At 33.2% G+C, this 23,988-nt stretch overlaps 11 protein-coding genes across 11 annotated transcripts, besides 1 other annotated feature; 8 read left to right on the top strand and 3 right to left on the bottom strand. All coding sequences in view use genetic code 12, as the record gives it.

Moving 5' to 3' along the window:
• Positions 1 to 1,228: 1,228 nt before the first annotated feature.
• Positions 1,229 to 2,650, top strand: CD36_73090 (conserved hypothetical protein; the record flags this gene model as incomplete). Its single annotated transcript, XM_002421475.1, has 1 exon — positions 1,229 to 2,650. One exon carries the CDS (start codon positions 1,229 to 1,231, stop codon positions 2,648 to 2,650), a length of 1,422 nt encoding a protein of 473 aa, XP_002421520.1.
• A 118-nt stretch (positions 2,651 to 2,768) lies between these two features.
• CD36_73080 (membrane transporter, putative) lies at positions 2,769 to 4,424 on the bottom strand (the record flags this gene model as incomplete). The annotated part of the gene is made up of 1 exon (XM_002421474.1): positions 2,769 to 4,424. One exon carries the CDS (start codon positions 4,422 to 4,424, stop codon positions 2,769 to 2,771), a length of 1,656 nt encoding a protein of 551 aa, XP_002421519.1.
• Positions 4,425 to 5,439: 1,015 nt separating this feature from the next.
• CD36_73070 (membrane transporter, putative) lies at positions 5,440 to 7,137 on the top strand (the record flags this gene model as incomplete). Its single annotated transcript, XM_002421473.1, has 1 exon — positions 5,440 to 7,137. The coding sequence occupies one exon, from the start codon at positions 5,440 to 5,442 to the stop codon at positions 7,135 to 7,137; it is 1,698 nt and encodes a 565-aa protein (XP_002421518.1).
• A 2,529-nt stretch (positions 7,138 to 9,666) lies between these two features.
• On the top strand, positions 9,667 to 11,610 carry CD36_73060 (conserved hypothetical protein; the record flags this gene model as incomplete). The annotated part of the gene is made up of 1 exon (XM_002421472.1): positions 9,667 to 11,610. The coding sequence occupies one exon, from the start codon at positions 9,667 to 9,669 to the stop codon at positions 11,608 to 11,610; it is 1,944 nt and encodes a 647-aa protein (XP_002421517.1).
• Positions 11,611 to 11,918: 308 nt separating this feature from the next.
• On the top strand, positions 11,919 to 15,125 carry CD36_73050 (DEAD-box ATP-dependent RNA helicase, putative; the record flags this gene model as incomplete). The annotated part of the gene is made up of 1 exon (XM_002421471.1): positions 11,919 to 15,125. One exon carries the CDS (start codon positions 11,919 to 11,921, stop codon positions 15,123 to 15,125), a length of 3,207 nt encoding a protein of 1,068 aa, XP_002421516.1.
• Positions 15,126 to 15,415: 290 nt separating this feature from the next.
• CD36_73040 (macropain subunit, putative) lies at positions 15,416 to 16,036 on the top strand (the record flags this gene model as incomplete). The annotated part of the gene is made up of 1 exon (XM_002421470.1): positions 15,416 to 16,036. One exon carries the CDS (start codon positions 15,416 to 15,418, stop codon positions 16,034 to 16,036), a length of 621 nt encoding a protein of 206 aa, XP_002421515.1.
• Positions 16,037 to 16,304: 268 nt separating this feature from the next.
• Positions 16,305 to 16,604, bottom strand: CD36_73030 (conserved hypothetical protein; the record flags this gene model as incomplete). The annotated part of the gene is made up of 1 exon (XM_002421469.1): positions 16,305 to 16,604. One exon carries the CDS (start codon positions 16,602 to 16,604, stop codon positions 16,305 to 16,307), a length of 300 nt encoding a protein of 99 aa, XP_002421514.1.
• Positions 16,605 to 17,357: 753 nt separating this feature from the next.
• CD36_73020 (conserved hypothetical protein) lies at positions 17,358 to 18,455 on the top strand (the record flags this gene model as incomplete). The annotated part of the gene is made up of 1 exon (XM_002421468.1): positions 17,358 to 18,455. One exon carries the CDS (start codon positions 17,358 to 17,360, stop codon positions 18,453 to 18,455), a length of 1,098 nt encoding a protein of 365 aa, XP_002421513.1.
• Positions 18,456 to 18,719: 264 nt separating this feature from the next.
• On the bottom strand, positions 18,720 to 20,348 carry CD36_73010 (carboxypeptidase yscY, putative; the record flags this gene model as incomplete). Its single annotated transcript, XM_002421467.1, has 1 exon — positions 18,720 to 20,348. The coding sequence occupies one exon, from the start codon at positions 20,346 to 20,348 to the stop codon at positions 18,720 to 18,722; it is 1,629 nt and encodes a 542-aa protein (XP_002421512.1).
• An 863-nt stretch (positions 20,349 to 21,211) lies between these two features.
• CPR-C2 (NADPH-dependent alpha-keto amide reductase, putative) lies at positions 21,212 to 22,141 on the top strand (the record flags this gene model as incomplete). The annotated part of the gene is made up of 1 exon (XM_002421466.1): positions 21,212 to 22,141. The coding sequence occupies one exon, from the start codon at positions 21,212 to 21,214 to the stop codon at positions 22,139 to 22,141; it is 930 nt and encodes a 309-aa protein (XP_002421511.1).
• Positions 22,142 to 22,333: 192 nt separating this feature from the next.
• Positions 22,334 to 23,278, top strand: CD36_72990 (serine/threonine protein kinase, putative; the record flags this gene model as incomplete). Its single annotated transcript, XM_002421465.1, has 1 exon — positions 22,334 to 23,278. The coding sequence occupies one exon, from the start codon at positions 22,334 to 22,336 to the stop codon at positions 23,276 to 23,278; it is 945 nt and encodes a 314-aa protein (XP_002421510.1).
• Positions 23,279 to 23,314: 36 nt separating this feature from the next.
• Positions 23,315 to 23,785: a mobile genetic element.
• Between the last annotated feature and the right edge of the window lie 203 nt (positions 23,786 to 23,988).

The raw sequence follows: 23,988 nt of genomic DNA, 5'->3' as shown, positions 1-23,988 counted from the left end.
AGTGGGAACGTATCACCAATAAGGTATTGTAAAGTTATAGACCCAATTGTTGGCCTCATATTTGAGTACGTTATTCTTTTGGCGGCAAGATGATTTCACTAACCTAAACGGCAAACATGGAAAGGGACAATAAAAATCTGATTTAAATTGATTTAAAACAAACAATAGAAAAGCGGGATGTGTAATAAGTTATGGAATTCTGTTATTATGTTAATGAATCAGGGTATTTATTAGCAGTTTGACCATCAAGGAATTTATTGAATACCAGTCAAAGCGCGTCATTCTTTTAACAGCTTGACTTGGACTTATGAGCTTATTATACCAGCTAACACCTAAGGAACATAAATACAGGACTGGTTTGGATAATTAGTAAAGATATATTGATTGACAGATAAAAGAAAAAGAAAAAAGTGATAAAAGAAAGAAAAAAATTTTGGATGCAAAAGAGGATTTTAAGTTATTTATATAGTGAAGAGAAAATATAACCCCATATATATCACAGAACTATAATTGTGGTCAGCGTCAAATTATACAAAGAATTACTAGCCGCCATCATATTTGTGGTAGTTTTTTTCTGTATTTACTAGTTTTGGCGTCTATAATTATGGTTCAAGAATTTACCCTGCTTACAACTAGATAAATCAATGAGTAGGGTTAAAGAGTAATTGTGTGAATCTAATGAAGACTTGTTTTGGAGTTCATAGCAAAGATGGACAAAACCCCAACGCGGTAATTTTTCCAACTCGGCTTCAATTTAGGAGCATGTATATTACAAATGGTTTATCCCTGGTAGTATGCTCAGACTCCAAGAGTGATTTCAACAGATGCGCCCTGACAAAGAAAACAAGTTGTTTTAGAGATTATATATCACTGATAAATGCCTGACTCGTTGATCTTTACATCGATTGATTCGGTTATTTGCATTTAAGAAACTTTCAGAAAACAATACGTGCATGTAATTATATCTATGGTAACAATTGCTTAACATAACGTTTTATCATATTGAGTTCTTTATACCCTACTTCGGAAACTATAGTGTTGTTGTGAGTTTTCTAAGAATTGGCGAGATTTGTTTCAAGTTACGGCGAGTGCGGAACATTGTTTTTAAGGGATGAAATGTTCTTAGGGGCGAAAACCTTCTGAAATTTCCAACTCCAACTCCACCTTATTCATCCATTTCTTGTCAGTTTCGATTTATACTACAAGTAATTTTGTTATTTGTGTTATCATGTTGGACGAATTATCGTACAAGGTTTTAACTAATCTAGAAACAAGTTACGAAAGAAAGCAACCAGTTGGGTCAAAATTGATTGACAGGTATGCTTTAACCATTGATCAATCAACTGTTACCCAACATTCGTATTTTGAACAAATTATTCCTGCCATCAATCGAATATTGATGGATTCAGAAGCTTATAGAATTGATCCTGATAATGTGTTAATTCGATTATTACCAGAAATTTTAAGTCATTTAAGTTTTGAACAAATTTTGATGTATTATCCCAATGACTTTATATTACACTTTTTATTTGAGGACAAAATAGAAAACGTCAGTGTATTATGTCTTGAAGTCATTTTATTGAATCTCCCGGAACCCGAAACATTGCACTTTTTGCGTGACAACAACATGATTTATAGACTATTACGTGAGATATACTTTAAAAAGGAAACCCCGATTTCAGTATTAAATAAAATTGAACGTTTAATTACTGTGGTAAATGGCGTTGAAGAAATCAAATTACTTGAGCTGTGTATTCCTATCTTGAAGGAAATCCGTGAACTGGATAATACTGTATTATTGTCACGTTATTTGGATTTGGTGAGTTTGTTATTACGGTATTTGCCTGACTTTTCACCTCAGTTGTACAGTTTCACCAAACAAGAATTTTTAAAATATCTGGATGATCCATTATTTTTAATCTTATTGATTCAATTTTATGTGAAATTGGTTAAATTGGAAGCACCAGTTGATTTGAGTCTTCCGTTGAGTGATATATTATCTTTATATGATAAATTTGACTTCTTGGTTAAGAATGAAGTAGTTGAACTTGTGGCACAAATGACATTTACTCAATCGTATACCGATGTCCTTTTTAAGAGTCAAATTTTTAAAACTCATAATCTACTTGAAGTATTTGAAAAAACTGAGAATTCAGATACTCGATTACTCAGTAAAGCTAATCCTCAAGTCATTTATGAATTGAATAACGCAATTTATCCTGATGTTTTGGCTCATTTGAATTTATTCACCAATAATTTATATTTCCCCATTTTGTTAAATTTCATGGGATCCACCACAATTTTTTACCAATTGAAATTACATTTAAACAATGAGAAATTGTCACAATTACCAATGGATAAATTGTTTAAATTATTGTTGGAAATGTCGACCCATAATCATAGTAAGGAACATTTGTTTAATAACTTGCCTACTATTATGGCTACGAATTTATTAGAAACTGAGGATCTTCGAAATAATGAATTATGGAATCTAAAATTGGAGATTTTACAAAACTTGTTAAATGATGATTCGGTACCAGGATTTGAATTTTGGCATCAAGAATTGACAAGAAATTACGAATTGATGGCATTTGGTAGAGTTTTCCGCAACGCCGCCCCAAGAGTTGATGTTATTGATGAAACTGCTTAGAATAAGTAAAATAGAATATAGTATGACCAGTATTAGGGTTATATATATATATATATATATATATATATATATATATATGAGTACTATTGGTTTTTTTTTTTAAAAAAAAAAAAAAAATCTAGTTGTCTACTTGTTCTTCTTCCTTCTTCTTTTGCTTCTCTGCCAAAGCTATTTTTTTAGCCCTTTGGGTGGACCAATCACTGACAAATAATAGCGACACGTTTCCAACGACTATCCAAATTATCAAAACTCCAAGGTTTCGTCCTAAATGGCCTTTCCAAGTATCAAAAAATACAATTTTCACTGCTTCATAAGCATTATACATTGGCATGGCATATCCAAATCGGAAAAATCCTGGTGTTAAAACGAATGGGGCAAAGGTTGTTGAAACATTGGCGACAATATTAAACACCATCCAAGGAGCAATTAATTGTTGTTTCCCAAATGTTAATATGATCAGCACTACAACTTCATTAATCACTCCTGTAGCACTCATATATAAGAAAACAAACATCCAAAGCACTAAAAAACCTGATTTCCCAAAGGCTACGTTTGTGGGTACTTGGAAAGCAATCGCCATTAAGGAATAAACCAATGCTAATACAAATGCATGCAACTGAGATATCAAAAATTTATAGAATAAATAAGATCGATACTTAATCTTCTTTCTCATATAGGCATAAATGTCTTTGGAAAAATTGTAACTGTAGAAGGATATGATTAAACAATAGATCAATTGGATTTCAGAAGGTCCTAAAACTGCAGGGCTGGGTGATGGTCTTTGATCAATAAAATTAAATGTTGGTAATGTTGTGAAAATGGCAATTGTTTGATTATTAGTTAATAAAAATTGCCGTTGTGTGGAATTCAATTGACTTAAAATTGGTTGATACACTTGAGATGAAGCATAATCACGAATCCATGCTTCACTAACAAGATTCAAATTCCGAATAAGATATTGACTTAAAGCTGAAAAATGACGTCCTGTTTCATAAATAACAGATATTGATTGATTCACATTACTCATATATGACCCATTACCTGTCAGAAACCCTTGATAAATGTTTCGGGTACTATTTGGAGCAATATATATGGCACCCCAGTATTTTTGATGATGCACTTGTCGTTCAGCTTCTTCTAATAGGGTGTTATTGTGCTTCTCAGCTAATTGGGTAAAATCGGTCAAGTTTACAATATCAAAATCTCCAAGATTTTCAATGGTTTTGTTATGCGACAACATATTGATGATGGCATTACCCAAATACGGTTGGATTGTTGACGATGATGTCGATGTACCTGACCCATTGGGCACTGTAAATTGTGAATCTTCATTGACCACCAAATAACCAACATTCCGGTAACGTTGGTCACGATGATATATTGACCCCCAATACATCGATAAAAACCCTAAAAATATACAGAAAACTTGAAGATAGACAAAAAAGAATTTGGGGATCACTTTGAAATATTCCTGATATCTTTGTTTAACGGTCAATGATTGTGTGTCGTGTTGATCTTCGTGTTTTTCTCCATTTTCATCACTTTCAGGAGTTGTTATTTTTGGTATATTATCATGTCGATGTTCTGTTTTTGACCTTTGAGATTGAACGTTTTGAATAGCGGTTGCATACACTCCATCAGTTTCTAATCCATCTTGAGCATCGTAAAATTGGACACTATCAGAGTCCAATGGGTCTATCGAGTCAGAATCTGAACTTCTTTCCCTTGGGGTTGTTCTTGGTGTTGTTTCCGAAATCTCTGTAGCTTCTGTCATTAGAGTGGATTGGGTCTCAATTTTTAAAGCAAACCAATCTTTCAAGCGATATTTAAAGCAATGGAAAGACAGATGTGAGATGGTGAAATTAATAGGTAAAAGAATACCAAGACAGGGTTGTTGTGGCTGTTGTTGTTGTTGTTAAAGGGTGTTCGATGAATCACAATACTAAAAAATAATGAGCTGGAATAGAAAAATAATACTGTCAAAAATGTCACAGAAATGATAACAATGGGGGAAAACCTTTTACTATTGTTGAAGAAAGAAAAACAAAGTAGGAAGAAGAAGGATACTATAATGTTCAAACTAATACAGAGGCGTCCTCAGTCATTAACCTTGCCTCTATATATACGTTGGTTTGTACCCTTTTTTTTTCACAAAATATTCAAAGTATTCCTTTTACTTAGCACTTTCGTCTATAGTTTCTCATTTCTGCTTCTGAGCAACTCGTACGATAATTCTTTTTATTTATCATTCCATAATGTAAATACAAATATTCGTGTTTTGTGTCGAAGTTGTTGTTGAACCAGGCGGATTCTTACTGTTCTTACATTTTAAACATAGAAACGGCTGGCAGGTATGTTGTGGGTAATTACCAGAATTGTCCTTTTTCGTGCAATAGTGTAGAATTTTTTATTTTTGTGAAAGGCTCTTCTCACCCCCCCTAATTTGTATTATTTTGGTTTCATTTTCCTGCCGTCCCGTGTTTTCTTTTAGTATTTTGTTCCATCTCATGTAAATACTGGGAGTTCTTCCTCCTCCAATTCATTATTATTTAATTATTACACTCTGGTTCTCTACTTTTCTTCTTCAATTACATATACACCCTTGTTTTCTACACATCAAGAAGTTTGAATTTACAATAATACCTAACCAACCAATAGCAATGTCCCGACCTGACCCTGACGTTGTTTCCAGTGCAACGTCATCCTCACAGTCAGAAACTCAATCTCAACACGATCCTGTCCAATATCAACCAACAGAGGCCAATGCACCAACTTCACGCAAACCATCAATGATACGAAGATTATCAAACTCAGCATCAAGTTTTTTCAATTCAAGTAATAGAACAGAAGAAAGTTTGGTAGAAGGAATAGAAGACGATATATTAGACATAGGAAATTCAAATTATGTTGAAGAAATGTTTGGAGCCAAACAATTAAGCCATGCCATGACCTCAAAAACTAGTGATGAAGAAGAACAAACCCCGCAGCTTTATACAGGACAACAAGAAAGTTCTAATGGGACCCACGAATCAAAAGTAGACTTGACTGGTGATAGTACCACTCCAACTCCTACCCAACAACAAGCTGTTCAAAGAAGGAAAAGTTCAATTGCAAGTGTTTTCACCAATAAGAAATATAGTTTCTGGGATAAAGAGTTCAAATCAGAAAGAATTAAGATTGGGTTGCAAGTTTTGGAGAATTATGTATATTTAGTGCTTGGGTTTGCTGCTGTGTTATGTATTTATACCGGATCTTATTATAATAGAAATTCTCGATTTAAAAATTTGAAAATGGCAATCATGATTGGTGATAGAAATTCCACTCAATTGCCTAACATTGTGGGACAAACGATCGAAGGTTATTTCACCAAAGTTCCAGCACTTCAAGCATTAGGGAATTTTGATATATGGGATTATGATAGATTGTCCAATTTAGCTACATCTCATAACAACACATTGACTGAAGAAGTGTATCGACAAATTCATCACCAAAAATATTGGGCGGCTTTTTATGTCTATGAAAATGCCACATTAAATTGGTATCAAGCATTAGCCAGTGGTTCAAGAACTTTTAATCCTACAAATTCGTTGATGGAAGTTGTATACGAAACAGGAAGAGATTATAATGCTGTCAACAATTATATTGTCACCATTGTTGGACAAATCTTACGTGGATATTATAAGTTTGCTCCTCAAAGTGGATTAGTTGCCAATATGTTGAAAACGTTGAATTCAACTCAAGCAAATAACGTCATCAATAATGCGCCTCAATTGATTTCTACCATTCCTACATTTGCCATCCAGGATTTACATCCAGTTCCTAATCCAGTATTTTCTGCTACTATGCAATTGGCTGGTGTCTATCTTATTGTGCTCACCTTTTTCGCATTTGTATTTTCTATTCAAATACAAATGTATATTGCATCTAAAGTCAAGGGCATTAAATATGTGATATTTAGAATGATATCTAATCAGGTTGCCTATTTTATTATTTCGTTAGCATTTGTTGTTTTGAACACGGCATTTGGGTTGCCATTCAATGAAACTTTTGGTCATTCGGGGTTTTTAGTAATTTGGGTTTTTTCATACTTGTTAATGTCAGCTATTGGGAGTGTTATTGAATTTTTTGTATTGATTGTTTTCGCTTTGAAACCACCCATGATTGGATTTGTTTTGTTATTCACGGTGGTTTTCAATCTTGCACCCACAATTTCACCTATTGCTTTATGTCCTAATTTCTATCGTTATGGTTATGCTATGCCGTTGAAAAATTTTTATGATCTTTTACAAGTGGCTTATTTTAATGCCTGGAAAGGTCATATGGGAAGAAATATTGGTGTTTTGTTTGCTTGGATGGTTGTGAGTAATGCCGCTTTGCCATTTGTGATGAAATGGTTAGCAGACAAGAAGGCCAAAGAAGCAGAACAACAAGCTAAGTTGGAAGAATCACAGGATAATAAAGCTAATCTAGTAACAGAAAAGAAATAGTATAAGTTTATAGATAATTTGACGATTAATTGAAATGAAACAAAACGAAAAAGGGAAAAGTGTAAGTATAATCGTAATAGAAGAGCAGTATGTATGTAGTATTATCGTCAAAAAGAAAACTTCACAGGACAATAAGGGTGGTTGTTACATTTCTTATAAAGTTATCGACTATTTGGTGGTTTTTTGTTCCAGAACAAAACTCTAAAATTCTGCAATAGTTTGTTGGAGGAGGTGGTTGTACCGTAACAACAGTTAATCATAGTCTTACGTCTACTTTCTTTCGGATCTCTTGTGAACTTTGTCATTAATTGTTTGAGTATTATTGTCTTCACCGATGGTTAATTATTGACGATATTTAATAATACTGATTAGCAGTTTATCGTCATCGTCATCTAGAACATCAAACAATCCTGACACAAAGAAGAAAAGAACCCTTTATTGTTGGAAAAGAATGTAACATACAAGTTTAATTTATACACAATAAGCACCATCAGTATATACAGTACATTCTCTACTTTAAGTTTATTCTGGTGTATGGAAATCGTAAATGCAAATATTTTAAGTTACTCCATCCTTGGGTAAAAGGCGGGACTAGCGGAAGTTACTGTTAAACTTGCCCCTGTTCCCTGTGTATACCAGGAATCTTACAAAAGGTGGCAAAAAGGAGACGACGAAAGGGAATACAAATAAGAGTGTTCCAAAAAATTGTAAAACAATCGGGTCTACTTAACCATATGGAAAAATGGAAAATGACAATTAAGGCGGAGGGCAAGGCGGGACAAGAGGGTTACAAGCACTATTATGTTAAGCTTATCACGATGTAACCACCACGATCATCCCCGCCATACATACATCATTGTATTCATCACTTGATGGAATTTCTATATTTTTTTTTTTGGTGCAAATTCTCAATTATGTGATGATTGTCAAGTAACGTGACACAACTCAACAACAATAACATTCCAACAAGCAAATTCTCTCAAGATATTTTAAAATTTATCGAGTAAACTGGGTGATATACACATGAAAGGGATGATTCACGATAACGAAACACCAATGAAGTTTAGCATTGACAGTGGAAGAAAAGGAGAAAGTAATTTTTTTGTATGAAAAATCAAACAAACTTTTCACGAAAAGAGTTTATCAAGTCGGAAAAAAAAAATAAATCACAGAGTACGAACAATAAAAACGTCAAAAAGCTTGTAATTATTTGGTTAAATCTTGTTTTTATCTATTGTTTAAGAAATGTTTCAGTTTTATGCATCAGAAAGCCGACAAGTAAGATAGATATGGGGTGTTGGTTTGGTTTGAACACTTTTGACTGACGAAATTTCTTTTTCTATAAGGGGGAGTAATCACGATATTCGCATACACACGCACACCCACAACCAAAGAAAAAAAAAACCGAATCCTGCATGTAGTTTCAAATTAGCAACCAATTTCCTAATTGGGACAAATACATAACATTCAATCACAAAAAATTTATTTTGCCTTTCTTTACTCTCTTGAATTGATTCCATTCATAATGAATTTTTTTTTTTTTTTAATTTAGCTTATAAGTTTTGCTTCCCTCTTGAGTCTAAACTACTCTCTAATTCCCATTTGCTTTGATCCTAACGAATAGCTGACTTCTCAATTTTTTTGGATCAGTTTATTTTGTTCTGTTTGTGATGAGATAAAAACTAAATTGCCCCTTTGTTTTATTTTCTTTATTTCATTCCATTTGGCCTTGTCCACTGATTATGCAAGTCCATTGACAAACCACAACATCATTCACATATATATATATATATCTACCACGGTCAATTAATTAATTTAACAGCAATAGAAGAAAGAAGCGCATCATTTGAAGAATCACAATAGAGAAACGACGAGTTAATCCTAATTTCATTTCATACTTTTTTTCATAAAGAATTTCATTCCACTTTTCATTAGTTACCAACATTGTTATTATTCATTATATTTATTGTCATATAACTTTAGAGTTAATTCCATTTTATAGAAAAGTCACATCTACAACAACTATCAACAAGCAAAATTTTCAAACTTTCCACTTCTCCCTTTTTTTTTTTCCCCTTCTATTATTAACGATTCATTTCAAATCATTATTGTTTTCCCAATATTTCCATTAATTGTCAACAATTAACAATTTTAACTTACACACCTTTCCCCAGAAATTTGGCATTTAAATTATCGTCCATTTTCTTTGCTTTCAGTTTCAAGTTTTATTTTTTGTTTCAATTTACTGATTTATTTAAGCTTTTGTTATTGGTTAGGGTTGTGTGGATTCAATTTTCACAATTTGCATATTTTTCAAAACAAGGCATAAATTCATTAACGTTTTCCTATAGTAAAGCTATCCAATCATTGTTTCTGTAACAAATAACAACAACAACAACAACAACATAGCCAGAAGCACACTTTGATAGGTTATTCTCATATAAAAACACATTGGAAAGCCAAATATCCTGGAAATTTTTTTATCTCACTTTAATTCCAGCATTTATTTATTACTTGCATTGATACATCATGATTGAATATTTACAATTGGGAACTACTGTAGCGACCATATCATTAAGCATTGCACTTGGAACACTAACGATAATATCTAACCAAAGCAATGTTTATCATTTAATATTAACAATCAGTTCATTCATTATTCCATTATATTCAATTATTCCCATCATTTATTCTAATGTTATAACTATATCCATACAACTAATATTTTCGATTTTCAATATAATATCTGGTATATTATTCATAATCAATGTTCCTCATAAGCAACTTTATTATATTCCAATCACAATTATATTTATTGTCAATTTGGTGTTTCTTATAGCCTCATTTATAATGTTACTACTGTGGGTGATAATACTGAAAACAGGGTTAACTAATTCACTCGAAGAATCAGAAATTTATCTGAATGATTTGATTTCCAAAAAGACTTCTGAAGCAACTTTATACAATACTAACCCTGCTGCTATCAACAATATCAAACCATCTTCAGAATATTCTATGGAAAATGATTGGATCAATTCCAAAGATAAAATAACCCTTGCTTTACCTCCAAATGCAACACCAATAAATTGTGATTTCAGTTATTATTTGGGAAGTAATGCCAATTCAATACAGGGAGAATTAGATAATGAAAGAAGTATACTTATGGTCAATTTAGAGGATCAAGATACCAAGGCCAATCAACATTTGAGACGACAACGATGGAAATCTATCCATGATGAGAAGATTATGATTGCCAATTTAAATCAAAATTTATTGCCTGGTGTTCTTAAACAAAATATTCCTGATGATTACAACAACACTTTAACTGGGTTAGAAAATATACCTTCTAGCACGAATATAACTAACGCACTAGTAAAAAATGACGGCACACCAACAAATATACCCGAAATCAATATGGAAGAACTCAACAATTTGCAACAAATATCAGGTTACAATATTGTTGATGGGAGTTCCAATTTAGTTGATGGATCACGATTATTTGATAAGAAGACCGTCAGCAACAATGAAGTTTATCAAGCAGAATATTTGTTGCCTCCAAAAGAAGTTGTTGAAAATATTGACCAATTAAGTGATATTACTTCTAAGAGACCTTCAATTCTGAATCGGAGTTTCAGTGAACCTTCACTATATGAAAATGGGGCACCCTCACTATACACTTTCAGGAAATTAAGTAGTCCTAAAGCTAACATTACTCCAGTATCTACAAACCTTGAAGAGGAACTTCAAACCAAACTTGCACCTGAACCAAAGACACCACCACCTCAACAACAACAACAACAACAATCTAGATCTAGACAGCAATCAACAAGAACATCACCTATAAGGAAATTCCTACACGACAGTAGTCCTAAACGAGTTTTCAAATCTAGATCAGTAGTTGTTCCAAGTTTCCATAAACATTCAAACTCAACGATTTCCAACACAATGTCTTTAAAATCTTCATTTTCATCTTCTAGGTCAACGTCACCGAAAAAATTGAAATCAATACTCAAATTACATAAACATAGCACCAGTGTGCCTAATTTCCAATTCCATGACCATTCTTGGAGTCATTCACACCCACATCAGCCACAACATTCATGGTATTTTGATAAATATAGTTTCCATTCAAGTCATCCTCTGAAAGTGATTACTGAACCTATTGATCTATGGGATATTCAAACAACAAATTTTGATATTAATGATGTATATGAAATACAACCAGTATCACTAGCACAGCCACCAGCAATTGTATCATCATCATCATCGCAACCAAAAGTAAAAGGTGGTAAAACAAAAGAAATAAACAACGAAGATGAAGATGAAGATGAAGACGAAGATGATCATCATAAGACAAATCAAGAGTCCAGAATAAGTAGCTTACCTAGTCAAGTATTTGGTGAATATGATAAAGAAAAATGGGATACATTGAAAACATTGGGAAATGAAAATTCCCATACAGTAGTTGTATAGATATTCATTCTAGTTAATAGACTACATATATTAGATGTCATAATAAATTGATACCAAATAAAACATTCTTGTATTCACTTGTAAATAGTATCATTGGATTTTGTGTCACTTTTTCTTTAGTGTGTGATTTTTTTTCTCTTTTTTTTTTTCTGAACATATATATTGGAAAAACCTATACATACATGAAGCTTCAGTGATGAGATGGTCTGTATATGAAACACTACTGCCACTACTAGAGAAAAAAAAAAAATTCACAGCAAAATTCCAGTCTATAATCATTAAAGTTTATAACCCACCATATATATACGATGGATGATTTGTTTGATGTCTTTGATGAAGCTCCTCAAGCAGCTCCACCTAAAATAGAAGAAATCAAGGATGAGGTGAAATCAGATACCAAAGATAATAACACTCGTACTACGAAAAAACGTCAATTAGAGAACAACAACAACAACAACAAAAACACAGCTCAATCTTCAAACAATAAAACTAACAGCAACAGTAGTAACAAGAAAAAACAGAAACAAGCTGAAGATATTAAACCCGTTGTTTTTGACTCAGTTGAAATTGAAACCTCAAGAGAAGTCAAACCAAGTGAAGGATTGAGTAATTCTGCCACTACGGACCCAGATAACAAATTAAAATTAAAACATCAAATTAGACATCAAGTGGCTATCCCGCCCTCATATCCTTATGTACCTATTGGTGAACATAAACGTAAACATGAAGCTAGAACTTATCCATTCACATTAGATCCGTTCCAAGATACTGCCATTTCATGTATAGATAGAAACGAAAGTGTTTTAGTCTCAGCCCATACTTCTGCTGGTAAAACCGTGGTGGCAGAATATGCCATTGCCCAATCTTTAAGAGATAAACAAAGAGTCATTTATACTTCACCCATTAAAGCTTTATCAAATCAAAAATTCCGTGAGTTACAAGCAATTTTTGGGGATGTTGGGTTAATGACTGGTGATGTCACCATCAATCCTGATGCTGGGTGTTTAGTCATGACAACAGAGATTTTAAGAAGTATGCTTTACAGAGGGTCCGAAGTGATGCGTGAAGTCGCTTGGGTAGTGTTTGATGAAGTCCATTATATGAGAGATAAATCTCGTGGGGTTGTTTGGGAAGAAACTATTATTTTGTTACCTGATAAGGTTCATTATGTGTTTTTATCAGCTACTATCCCCAATGCTATGGAATTTGCTGAATGGATTGTGAAAATCCATAATCAACCATGTCATGTTGTTTATACTGATTTTAGACCAACTCCTTTACAACATTATTTGTTCCCTGCTGGTGGCGATGGTATCCATTTAGTTGTTGATGAAAAAGGAACTTTTAGAGAAGAAAATTTCCAAAAGGCAATGGCAACTATTAGTGACAATAGTGGTGACGATCCTGCTGCTAATGATAGTGGTAGAGGTAATAAAAAGGGTAAAACCAATAAAGGTCGTAATCACGATGGTAAAGGTGATATTTATAAAATTGTGAAAATGATTTATATGAAAAAGTATAATCCAGTCATTGTATTTTCATTTTCTAAACGTGATTGTGAATCCTTAGCTTTAAAAATGTCAAAATTAGATTTCAATACTGATGAAGAACGTAATTCATTAACCCAAATCTTTTATAATGCCATTGAATTACTACCCGAAGCGGATCGTGAATTACCTCAAATTAAAAACATTTTACCTTTATTGAAAAGAGGAATTGGTATCCATCATTCTGGGTTATTACCAATTTTGAAAGAAATTATTGAGATTTTATTCCAAGAAGGATTTTTAAAAGTGTTATTTGCCACTGAAACTTTCTCCATTGGATTAAATATGCCGGCTAAAACAGTTGTTTTCACATCAGTACGTAAATGGGATGGGGTTGGATTCAGATGGGTTTCCGGTGGTGAATATATCCAAATGTCTGGACGTGCCGGTAGACGTGGATTAGATGACCGTGGTATTGTTATAATGATGATTGATGAGAAAATGGAACCACAAGTAGCTAAAGGTATGGTAAAGGGTCAAGCTGATAGATTAGATTCTGCATTCCATTTAGGATACAATATGATTCTTAATTTAATGAGAGTAGAAGGTATTTCACCCGAATTCATGTTGGAGAATTCATTTTTCCAATTCCAAAAGGCATCGAGTGTTCCTGTATTAGAAGGGAAATTAGCTCAATGTAAACAAGAATTTGCTGATATCACTATTGAAGATGAACCAATTATAAAGGATTATTATGATTTGAAACAACAATTGTTGAAATATAATGAAGATGTGAGGAAAGTCATTACTCACCCAGGTAATATTTTAGCATTTTTACAAGACGGTAGAGTTATCAAAGTTAAGATTGGTGATCATGATTATGGATGGGGTATGGTTACAACTTTTACCAAAAGAAACCGTAGACACCAAGAGGAATTTACTCCACATGAAGCATACGTTGTTGAAGTATTTGTAACAACCATGTTTATTGATTCACCAGTTAATTTAATTAAGAAGTTTAATCCTTTGTTACCAGAAGGTATTAGACCAGCTAAAGCAGGAGAACAAACTAGAGCAGAATTTATATCTATCACATTAAGCTCAATTGAAAAGATTAGTACTGTGAGATTAAGAGTTCCTGATGATTATAAAAGTTCGACTGCCAAGAGAACATTGGTTAAAACTTTAAAAGATTTGCCAAAAAGATTACCTGATGGAATCCCATTAATTGATCCAGTGCAAAGTATGAAAATTACTGATGATGATTTCAAAAAGCTTCTTCAAAAAATTGATATTTTAGATTCGAAAATAGTTTCTAATCCATTGAACAACAGTGCCAGATTGGATGACCTATATGCCAAATACACTGCCAAAGTTGATTTAAACAAACAAATTAAAAAATTGGAGGATCAGATATTCCAAGCTAAATCGATTATTCAATTAGACCAATTGGCGAATATGAAACGAGTTTTGAAGAAATTGGAATTTACAGGTTCAGAGGAAGTTGTTGAATTGAAAGGTAGAGTAGCTGCTGAATTATCTACTGGTGATGAATTAATGATCACGGAATTGTTATTCTCTGGGTTTTTCAATGAGCTAACCCCACAACAGATTTGTGGATTATTATCAGCATTTATTTTCCAAGAAAGAGCTAAAGAATTACCTAAATTAAAACCAGAACTTGCTGAACCAGCCAAAGTAATTCATGAAACCGCCAATAAGATTGCTAAAATTTCAAAACAAAGTGGATTGGAAATTGTCGAAAAAGATTATATTGAACAATTCAATCTTGCCTTAGTTGAAGTTGTATTTGTTTGGTCTAATGGTGCCTCATTCAGTTCAATTTGTAAGATGACTGATATTTATGAAGGTAGTATAATTCGTGCATTAAGAAGAGAAATCGAATTGATTAAACAATTGGTAGATGCATCAAAAATCATTGGTAATCAAGAATTGGTTGATAAATTTGAAAAATGTATTGAATTGATAAATAGAGATTTTGTACAAGTATCTTCATTGTATATGTAATAATAATATTCATAATATATATGTACTAGTAATAGTAAACACACGACTTTTCAGACCAAGTGGAATTTGGATTGGTAAGTAGAAGTAGCAAAATATCTTGGAAGGCGAGAAAAGCGAAAAGAGGGAAGAAAAAAAAAAAAAAAAATCCTCCAGCGTAAGAGTTAACTTGTTTTGCCATCAACAATTGACATATACTTATATTTCACTCACTAGAAATAATTCAATTCAGTGACTCAATTGAAATAGAATAACTCCATAGACTATAAATAATTTCAAGAAACCAACACATCATGTCGGATCCATTTTCAATTAACGGTGGTGCAGCAGTAGCCATGATTGGTAAAGACTGTATAGCTATAGCCAGTGATTTGAGATTAGGACAACAATCACTTGGTGTGAGTAATAATTTCGAAAAAATTTTCAGTGTTGGTGATAAAACTTTTTTGGGATTAACTGGATTAGCCACTGATGTTATTACTTTAAAAGAATTATTTAGATTTAAAACCAATTTATATAAATTACGAGAAGAACGTAATATTGAACCATCAACATTAGCAAATTTGGTTAGTTCATCATTATATGAAAGAAGATTTGGACCTTGGTTTGTTAGTCCCATTGTTGCTGGATTAAGCAGTAAAGATAATAAACCATTTATTTGTGGATTTGATTCTATTGGATGTATTGATTTTAGTCATGATTTTATTGTTAGTGGTACTGCTAGTGATCAATTATATGGGATGTGTGAAAGTTTATATGAACCAAACTTGGAACCAGAAGATTTGTTTGAAACTATTAGTCAAGCCTTGTTGAATGCTGTTGATAGAGATGCCTTGAGTGGATGGGGTGCTGTTGTATACATAGTGACTAAAGATAAAGTGATTAAAAGGGTGTTAAAGACTAGACAAGATTGATTTATATGTGTAAACCGTAATACACGGATCGATTCATCTGAGTTATCGTATTAGAAAGTAGTTTGTAATACCGTGGAGACATTGATTCGTATATTAAATGCATCGATCGGTAACGTGTTATCATTATATTCATCTATATACAAGTGTTTCCGATACTGGTTTAGTGGTAAAGCTTAAAACATTTCTCATGCTAAAACATTAATCTCCAATAAAACAAAGCAAAGCAAAATCATAATATCTAATAAACATCAAGCTGATATGTTTCAACTTATTTCTTCGAGGCAGCTTCCATTTCCAATACTTTTTTCAAGTATCCATTCTTACCATATGCTTCCTCTTCGGCTTGTTTCTTCTTCAACTCCCAGTTTTTCCTCTTTTCTCTAGTTTCTAATATTCTCAATTTAGAATCTTCAACTCTTTGATAATGTAAACATTGAATCAACTGTTCTTTTTCAAAATTACACATTCCTAAACATTGTTTAAGAAATTCTTGTCGATGGCATTCTTCCAAGGCATCCATTAATTTATCACAAGTGTTGAATCTATTTTTATCTAACTGTGGATGCATGTTTAAATGTGTACCTGTCACCTGTGTTTAATAATAGGGTATATTAGTTGTCGTATAAATGACGTGTGGAAATAACAAAATGGGATTTGAAAATATACCAATCGATTTTTTTTTGGTGATGTTTTTTTTTTTTTTTCTCTTAAATTCCGCTTTAGTGCAAATTATCAGTCTACTTTTTTTGCAGACCTATGTTTAGAGGTTTGATGTGAAACTATATAAGTGACTACGTCTATTACAAATTTACCAGTCAAATCAATCGTACTACCATCCCAACCAGTTGTTATTATGCAAGTATTGATAAGTAGCTATTCAATTAAAACGCAAGAAGAGTAGAACCAAATATCTAACATGAAGCCATACTCGGTTGTAGTAATACATGGATATATTGTGATAGAGTAGTAGATTGAGGTAATAATCTCCATAAAATCTAGTTAAATGCAAGGCTTATGTAAAATGGTGTGGACATCACGTGACTTTATCAGAGGGATATCTTTGATAGTTTGTTGACAACATATTCAGTCATTCTTTTTGACGAGCTTTCCACAAACTTCCATGCATATTGTTAATCCACTTTGATTAGTAAAAGTATGGTTTGTGATTGGTTTTTACGGTAGTAAGTTAGTAGAAGAACAACACACTAGAGGATTCCCAAAAAACCCGCAAAAATCAAGCCTACAAACAAGGGAAAAAAAAATCAAGAACCACATTAAAACCAATCAACACAAAAGATTACTATTACCAATAAACGCAATCATGACAAAACCCACGAAAGATAACAATGATGATGTATTAGATTTTATCAATTCATTACCTGATTCCAAACCAGGTACTCCGAAACCATCGAAAGCTTTAAGTTCAAATCCAGGAGGAGTAGGCAAGGATTCGACGGAGAATAAGGAGGATTTATTAGATTTTTTGGATGAATTGGAACAACACGAAAGGACCAAAAAAACCAAAAAACCATCCAAATTGGCACCTAAGACAGCAAGTAAACCAACTGGTAGTGATGCCGATGATGAACCAACTACTGGAACTACTACGGATAAGTCAGATACTACCAATGAAGATATTGATCCACAACAGCCCCAAGAAAAAGCCGAGGAAGAAAGTGAAACTCAAGACATACCTAATCCAATTTCCTCAATTACAAGTTGGTGGAATCTGGAAGGCTCTAATAAAGTCAATTCACTTTGGGGGAAAATCACTGATAATGCTGAAAAATTATCAGAACAAACCTATCAATTAGCCAATGATGCAACTAACCAGTTAAATACTCGAGCCAGAAACTTAGATACCGACCAAATCACAGGTCAGTTGAATAATTTGTTTCAGAATGTCTCCAATACATTGAAACAAGGATTAATTGAAGAAGCCGATGAGATTTTGAATGTATCTATTATCAATGAAATTAATTATGATACAATTAACGTGAATAACTTGGTTTTGGATAATTTCTTAAAAGTTGTTAATCAAGTAGAAGGTAGAATCCATGTTAGACTAAATGAATTCAATCAAGGTCAAGAAGAGCAAATCAAAAAGAATCAAGAGGATCAAGTTGAGCACCACCAAGAACAATCAAATATTGTTATTACTTGTAATACTAAACAAGATGAAGAGAGCAAACTTGTCTATTTTGAAGTAACTTTGAAAGACATTACTAATGGTATTACTATCACTAACAAGAGCCAATCATTACCATTACAGTGGTGGAAATGGATCCAAGGAGAGAAATTGGCATTGGATGAATCTATTGATCCTAAAGAATGGGTGAAAACCTGGATCAATAATGGTTTGGATTTGAGTGTTGGGATACTGGTCCAACAATATATTATTAACAGAATGGGTGTCTGAATTTTGTAAAATTCTATGTGTGGTACTTAGTATTTGTTTGTTTGTTTTTGGATATATTCATATAGTTTTAATGTTTTTGTTTATTATGACATAGTATTTGTAACAGATGAGTCAAGGCTGAACCATAAGCTTGGTTTAATTTCTACATGTAATACATTTCTCAAATCGTATATCAATCAGTTAATCGTTTTATTTTTTTTTGTTGTTGTTGTGTTTCTAAATATCATAAAATAAACACAGAAAAAATTATATATCTAGGATGATTTAAAATTTGTAATCACCACTAATCCATCTATTGACCATATCTAAAGCGTTTTCAGGTTGGTCATAAGGAACCATATGGCCACCACCAAACACTCTCAAAAATGTAAAGTGTTTGTAGTTTTTAACTTCACCAGCAGCATTCTTACCCACTTTCCAAGTCTTGACAGGAGCCTTACTGAATCCATTAGATCCACTCCATTCCAATCTGTTAGTCCAAGCTTGATTACCCAACCAATTACAAATGAAATCCTTGTCACCGGCATAAATCAAAACTGGCAATTCCTTTTCTAACAAATCAATAACGTTCTTTTGGTAAGGTTTCATCCAATCACCAGCAAACATAAAGTTTCTGTTGATATCAAAGTTACATGATTGGTATTCATCAACTTCAGCACCTAATGCCTTTTTCACTTCAGGTAAATTCAAATATTGATCAATGTATTCCAATTGGCTGTAGCACAAACTGGAACCTTCACACATGGTTCTAATGTCATAAACGTTTCTACCGGTTCTTTGGTATGGTCCCATTTGACCATTGTTACAGTAGATGGTGGCTGGGACACATGACCAAACTGAGCCACTTTCATAACAAGATTCAATCAAAGAAAGACACCTTGGTAACAGATTAAGCATACCGTCACATTCTTCTGGTTCCAAAACACTTGGTTCGCCACCTTCCCCACATGCCATTGGCTCATAATATTCGTATTGGACCAATGGATCAGTTAATCCGTTACCAATCAAAACTGAAGTCAAGTTGAAGTTACGTTCTGGGTGAGTTAAAATTTCACTGGCAAATGCTGGTATATAATGTCCAGCATAAGATTCACCAGCAATATGGAAATCCAAACTGGCATATTCTGGGAAGTTCTTGAAGAATAATTGTAAGAAGGCATACACATCCTTACCAGCAGCAATGGTGTTAGAAACAGATTGAGAGGAATATGAATAACCAACATTGATTGGTTGATCCAAGAAGATAACCGAGGCATTGGCGTTCCATGAATGAGGATTATACACCGGTTTCAAATTCTTATCAATTGAACTTGGACCCAATTCAAAAAACAAGCCAGTCAATGAAGAGCAACCTGGACCACCATTCAACCACAAAATAACTGGGTCATTCTTTGGGTCATTTCTACTCTCAAAGAAATAGTAAAAAAAGTGTTTATCTTCATCAACAACATCCAAATAACCCGAATACTGTTTAACAGTGTCAATACCTAAATCCTTTGGTGTTGATTTAATTCTTAATTTGTGGTTTGGAACCAGGGCATCAGTAACATGGAAATCAAATTGTTGAGTAGTAATTTTGCCCTTCTTTGGTGGTGCTTTGAAATTTAACTCGGTGACGGAATTAGGGAATTTCATCAACATTTCCAGCCAAATGCTTTTAATTTCCGGGGTTAACCCATCCAATGGTTCATTCATAACTTTGGCAATGGTGCTAATAATATTGGCTTTACCTTGTTCAAAAGCATCAGTCAATTTCGATGTTAATTTATCATAAGATAAGTCCAATTTCAATGCTTGTTGAATGTTGTTAAAAGGGTTTTGAACAACCAAAGCATTGGTGGAAGTAGCAGTCAATGCCAAAGTGGCAATTAAAGTAGATTTTGATAACTTCATGATGTTTTTAATTGTCTCTGAAGCTAATTGAAGAGAAAAGAAAGAAAGAAAGAAAGAAAGTGGGTGGGAATTTTATTTTTTTTAGTTACACTTTTGGTTGGTTTTTCTTGTGGGTTAATCAGAATGGAAAGATAGGGAAGAGTTAAAAGGTTATTGAGGGCGAAGTTTAGCGCAAACAGCAATAGTTAAGAATTATGTCGGGGTTATATATTGATAAGAAAAAAAAAAAAAACAGAAAAGACATTGTCGTGCCGAGTCTAACCATGTCGGAATTCGGCAATTTATTTGCTCAATTGAGCCAGCTATATGATCAGCACACACGACTAATGATATCATCACTATCGGAGCCGTTAAAGTCGTGCCGTAATATCCAAAAAAGACATACTGTATTGATAGCACCAATAAACAATGTGCATGATAACGTGAAATATGATTAGAGAGGTGACAGTGTTGTTCGCAACGGATGACTTTGAGTCGCAGTAGGGTCTATTGGAGAATAGCTATTGTATGGTGTAGCAGGACCTTCTTTAATAAAGTACTTTCAAGGATCAAGGATTTTTGTCATAATTTGCAGATGCGGAGTTATCTTTGTCTCGAAAAAGTATTGATCAAAGCTCTAGAGTAGGTTTAAGGTAATATTTGTGAGTGTTTGGATTTACAATTTTGAGTTTATGATTAGTCATCATCAATTATGTGGCTTCATTGTAACACTAAAATTAATGTGGATCATATTTCCGCGTCACCACATATAAATGCTATAAATACTGCCTTGGATCGGAATTTCATTATTTCAGTTTTATCTTTCTTTGTTATAACACAATTACTCTAAAAATAATATTTGGTAATTTGCCGATCTATAAAGTATGACTTCACATACCCACCCTGTCAAATTAAGCAGAACATTCAAGACAAAAGCTGGTGACGAGCTTTCAATTGGAACTGGTACTGGTACCAAATGGAAAAAAGATTCAAAATTGGACGAAATCAATCAAGAATTGGTTGATCAAATTTTGCTAGCCATAAAATTGGGGTACAGACACATTGATACTGCTGAAGTTTACAATACTCAAGCAGAAGTTGGGGAGGCAATTAAAAAATCGGGTATTCCAAGAGAACAACTTTGGATCACCACCAAATACAACCCAGGATGGGGCGATATCAAAGCAAGTAGTGCCAGTCCACAAGAATCAATTGACAAGGCATTGAAACAATTAGGAACCGATTATATTGATTTATACTTAATTCATCAACCTTTTTTCACTGAAGAAAACACTCATGGATATTCTTTAATTGATACATGGAAAATTTTGATTGAAGCCAAAAAGCAAGGGAAAATAAGAGAAATTGGGGTTTCAAATTTTGCTATTAAACACTTGGAGGCATTGAAAAAGGTCTCTGAACCGGAATATTACCCAGTGGTCAATCAAATTGAAAGTCATCCATTTTTGCAGGATCAATCGAAGAACATCACCAAGTACTCGCAAGAGAATGGTATTTTGGTGGAAGCATTTTCCCCATTGACCCCAGCATCAAGACTCGATGCCAACCCATTGACTGATTACTTGGAGGAATTGGTGAAAAAGTATAACAAGACCCCTGGCCAATTATTATTGAGATACACTTTACAAAGAGGTATTTTACCAATTACCACATCGGCCAAAGAAAGCAGAATCAAAGAGTCATTAGACGTGTTTGATTTTGAATTGACCAAGGAGGAATTTGACAAGATAACCGAAATTGGTAATGCCAACCCTCATCGTGTCTTTTTCCATGAAGCATTTAAAGATTTATAGAGAGTCTAGACAGTAATATATATATATATATTGTAGAAACTCAAGGTGAGTTGTAGCACATTTGGGCTATCAAATTAAAGATCGCAGAAAATATATCTTGCGCACGGACATAAAATTTGGAACGGCAACAAAAGAAATATTAAAAAACTTCACAGATGTAAATAAAGAATTTGAAAAAACCCATTTCATATAATGGGCTTAACAAAAGTATTCAAAAATGAGAGCAAAAACTCGGAGTATAAATTTTCTAGAAAAGATATAAAGTCAAGCCAACTAGGGAAAGGGATTACCGGATCAGTCGACTTGTATCAATCTAAAACATTACCACATTTCCAATATGCAGTGAAAACATACCATACCAAAGATACTTGGGAATCCAAAAAGGATTATAAAACTCGGGTGTTGTATGAATATTTGATACTTTCAAAACTATCACACTGTAATATTATTAAAATTTACGACTATGATGTATCGATTTCCGGATCAACCATAAAATTGTACTTGGAGTTGGGTACTGCCAATTTAAATCAATTGATAATCAAGCAAACAAACATTTTCAACATAAGTGAAATGTTGTGCATTTGGAAACAAATTACCAATGCCGTCAATTACTTGCATGAATTGGATATATGTCACCGAGATCTTAAATTAGAGAATGTGGTATTTGATGTAAATTTTAAATTGATTAAGTTGATTGATTTCGCAACTGCTCAAAAACTCAACCATAACGAATTGTCTCGTGGGTTAGTAGGATCAGCAAGTTACACAGCCCCAGAAACATATTCATCAATACAGTATGATGGGAAATCAAGTGATGTATGGTCTTTGGGTATAATTTTATGTTATTTGATTAACAAAAAGCAACCATGGGAGCTGGCTATGTGGAATAATTCGGATTTTCAGTTGTTTGTTAATCAAACAAAATTTCTGCAAGAACCACATTTTGTTGACTTCCCAGTTGAGTCATTGTTGTTAACGAGTCAAATCCTTGAGCAAGATCCCTTGAGGCGAATTAAAATTAATGACTTCTTTAATGACAAATGGTTTAGTCTTATACAATATTGTGGTAGTGATGGTGGGATAGAAAACATAACTTGTGGCATTGATCATGGAAGGTCTTTCAGAGTCAAAACCTAGCCCCTGATAAGGGGTGAAACTGGGTGCACTGACTATTGTCCTGACGTAGCACTTCTCAGCGCATACGGTCAGCAGTTAACTTAAACTAATTTATAACATAGTAATTTTTATAGGGATTTCCATTAGTGTTCAATTCCTGTAACTACGGTTGAACCATTTTCAATGAATGGTTACACATTTAACCCCTTTTACCAGCGATGATATTCATCTAAAATGTACTCAAGTACATGGTACTTTCATTTCTCTAATTAAACCTATATAATATAAAATAATTCTTTTACTATTTCTAAATATTTTTCTTAAATAATGTAGTTTATGTGCAATATAGAACGGATGTGTGTCCACCAATTAGTATTACACTTACACTAAATTTCTGTTACCCTAAAATGTCGTAGATAATTACTTATAGTCATTGTCCATCATTTGTAAGATGTTGAGTAATTATCTAGATGTCGCACTTGATCCTATCAGCCTGTATTCGCGGTAATATTGGCTGAGTGTGTGACAGCTATTCCTTTTGGACTCCACTTTTAAACTTTTGACTTCTTTGTTTACCCCATTGTCACGTGCCTTCGGAGATGATTCATCGAACTTTTTTTTTTTCTACTTGCTGTTGTTGTTGTTGTTGTTGAGCCCTTGCGCATTGTTATAAAAACTTGTTAGGCTCACTAAAAAAAAAAAAAAAAAAAAACTTCAAAACTCTCTGGAAA

Source organism: Candida dubliniensis, chromosome 7, assembly GCF_000026945.1.
Source record: "Candida dubliniensis CD36 chromosome 7, complete sequence".
Lineage (NCBI taxonomy): Eukaryota > Fungi > Ascomycota > Pichiomycetes > Serinales > Debaryomycetaceae > Candida > Candida dubliniensis.
This window is presented reverse-complemented; position numbering and strand designations above follow the sequence as displayed.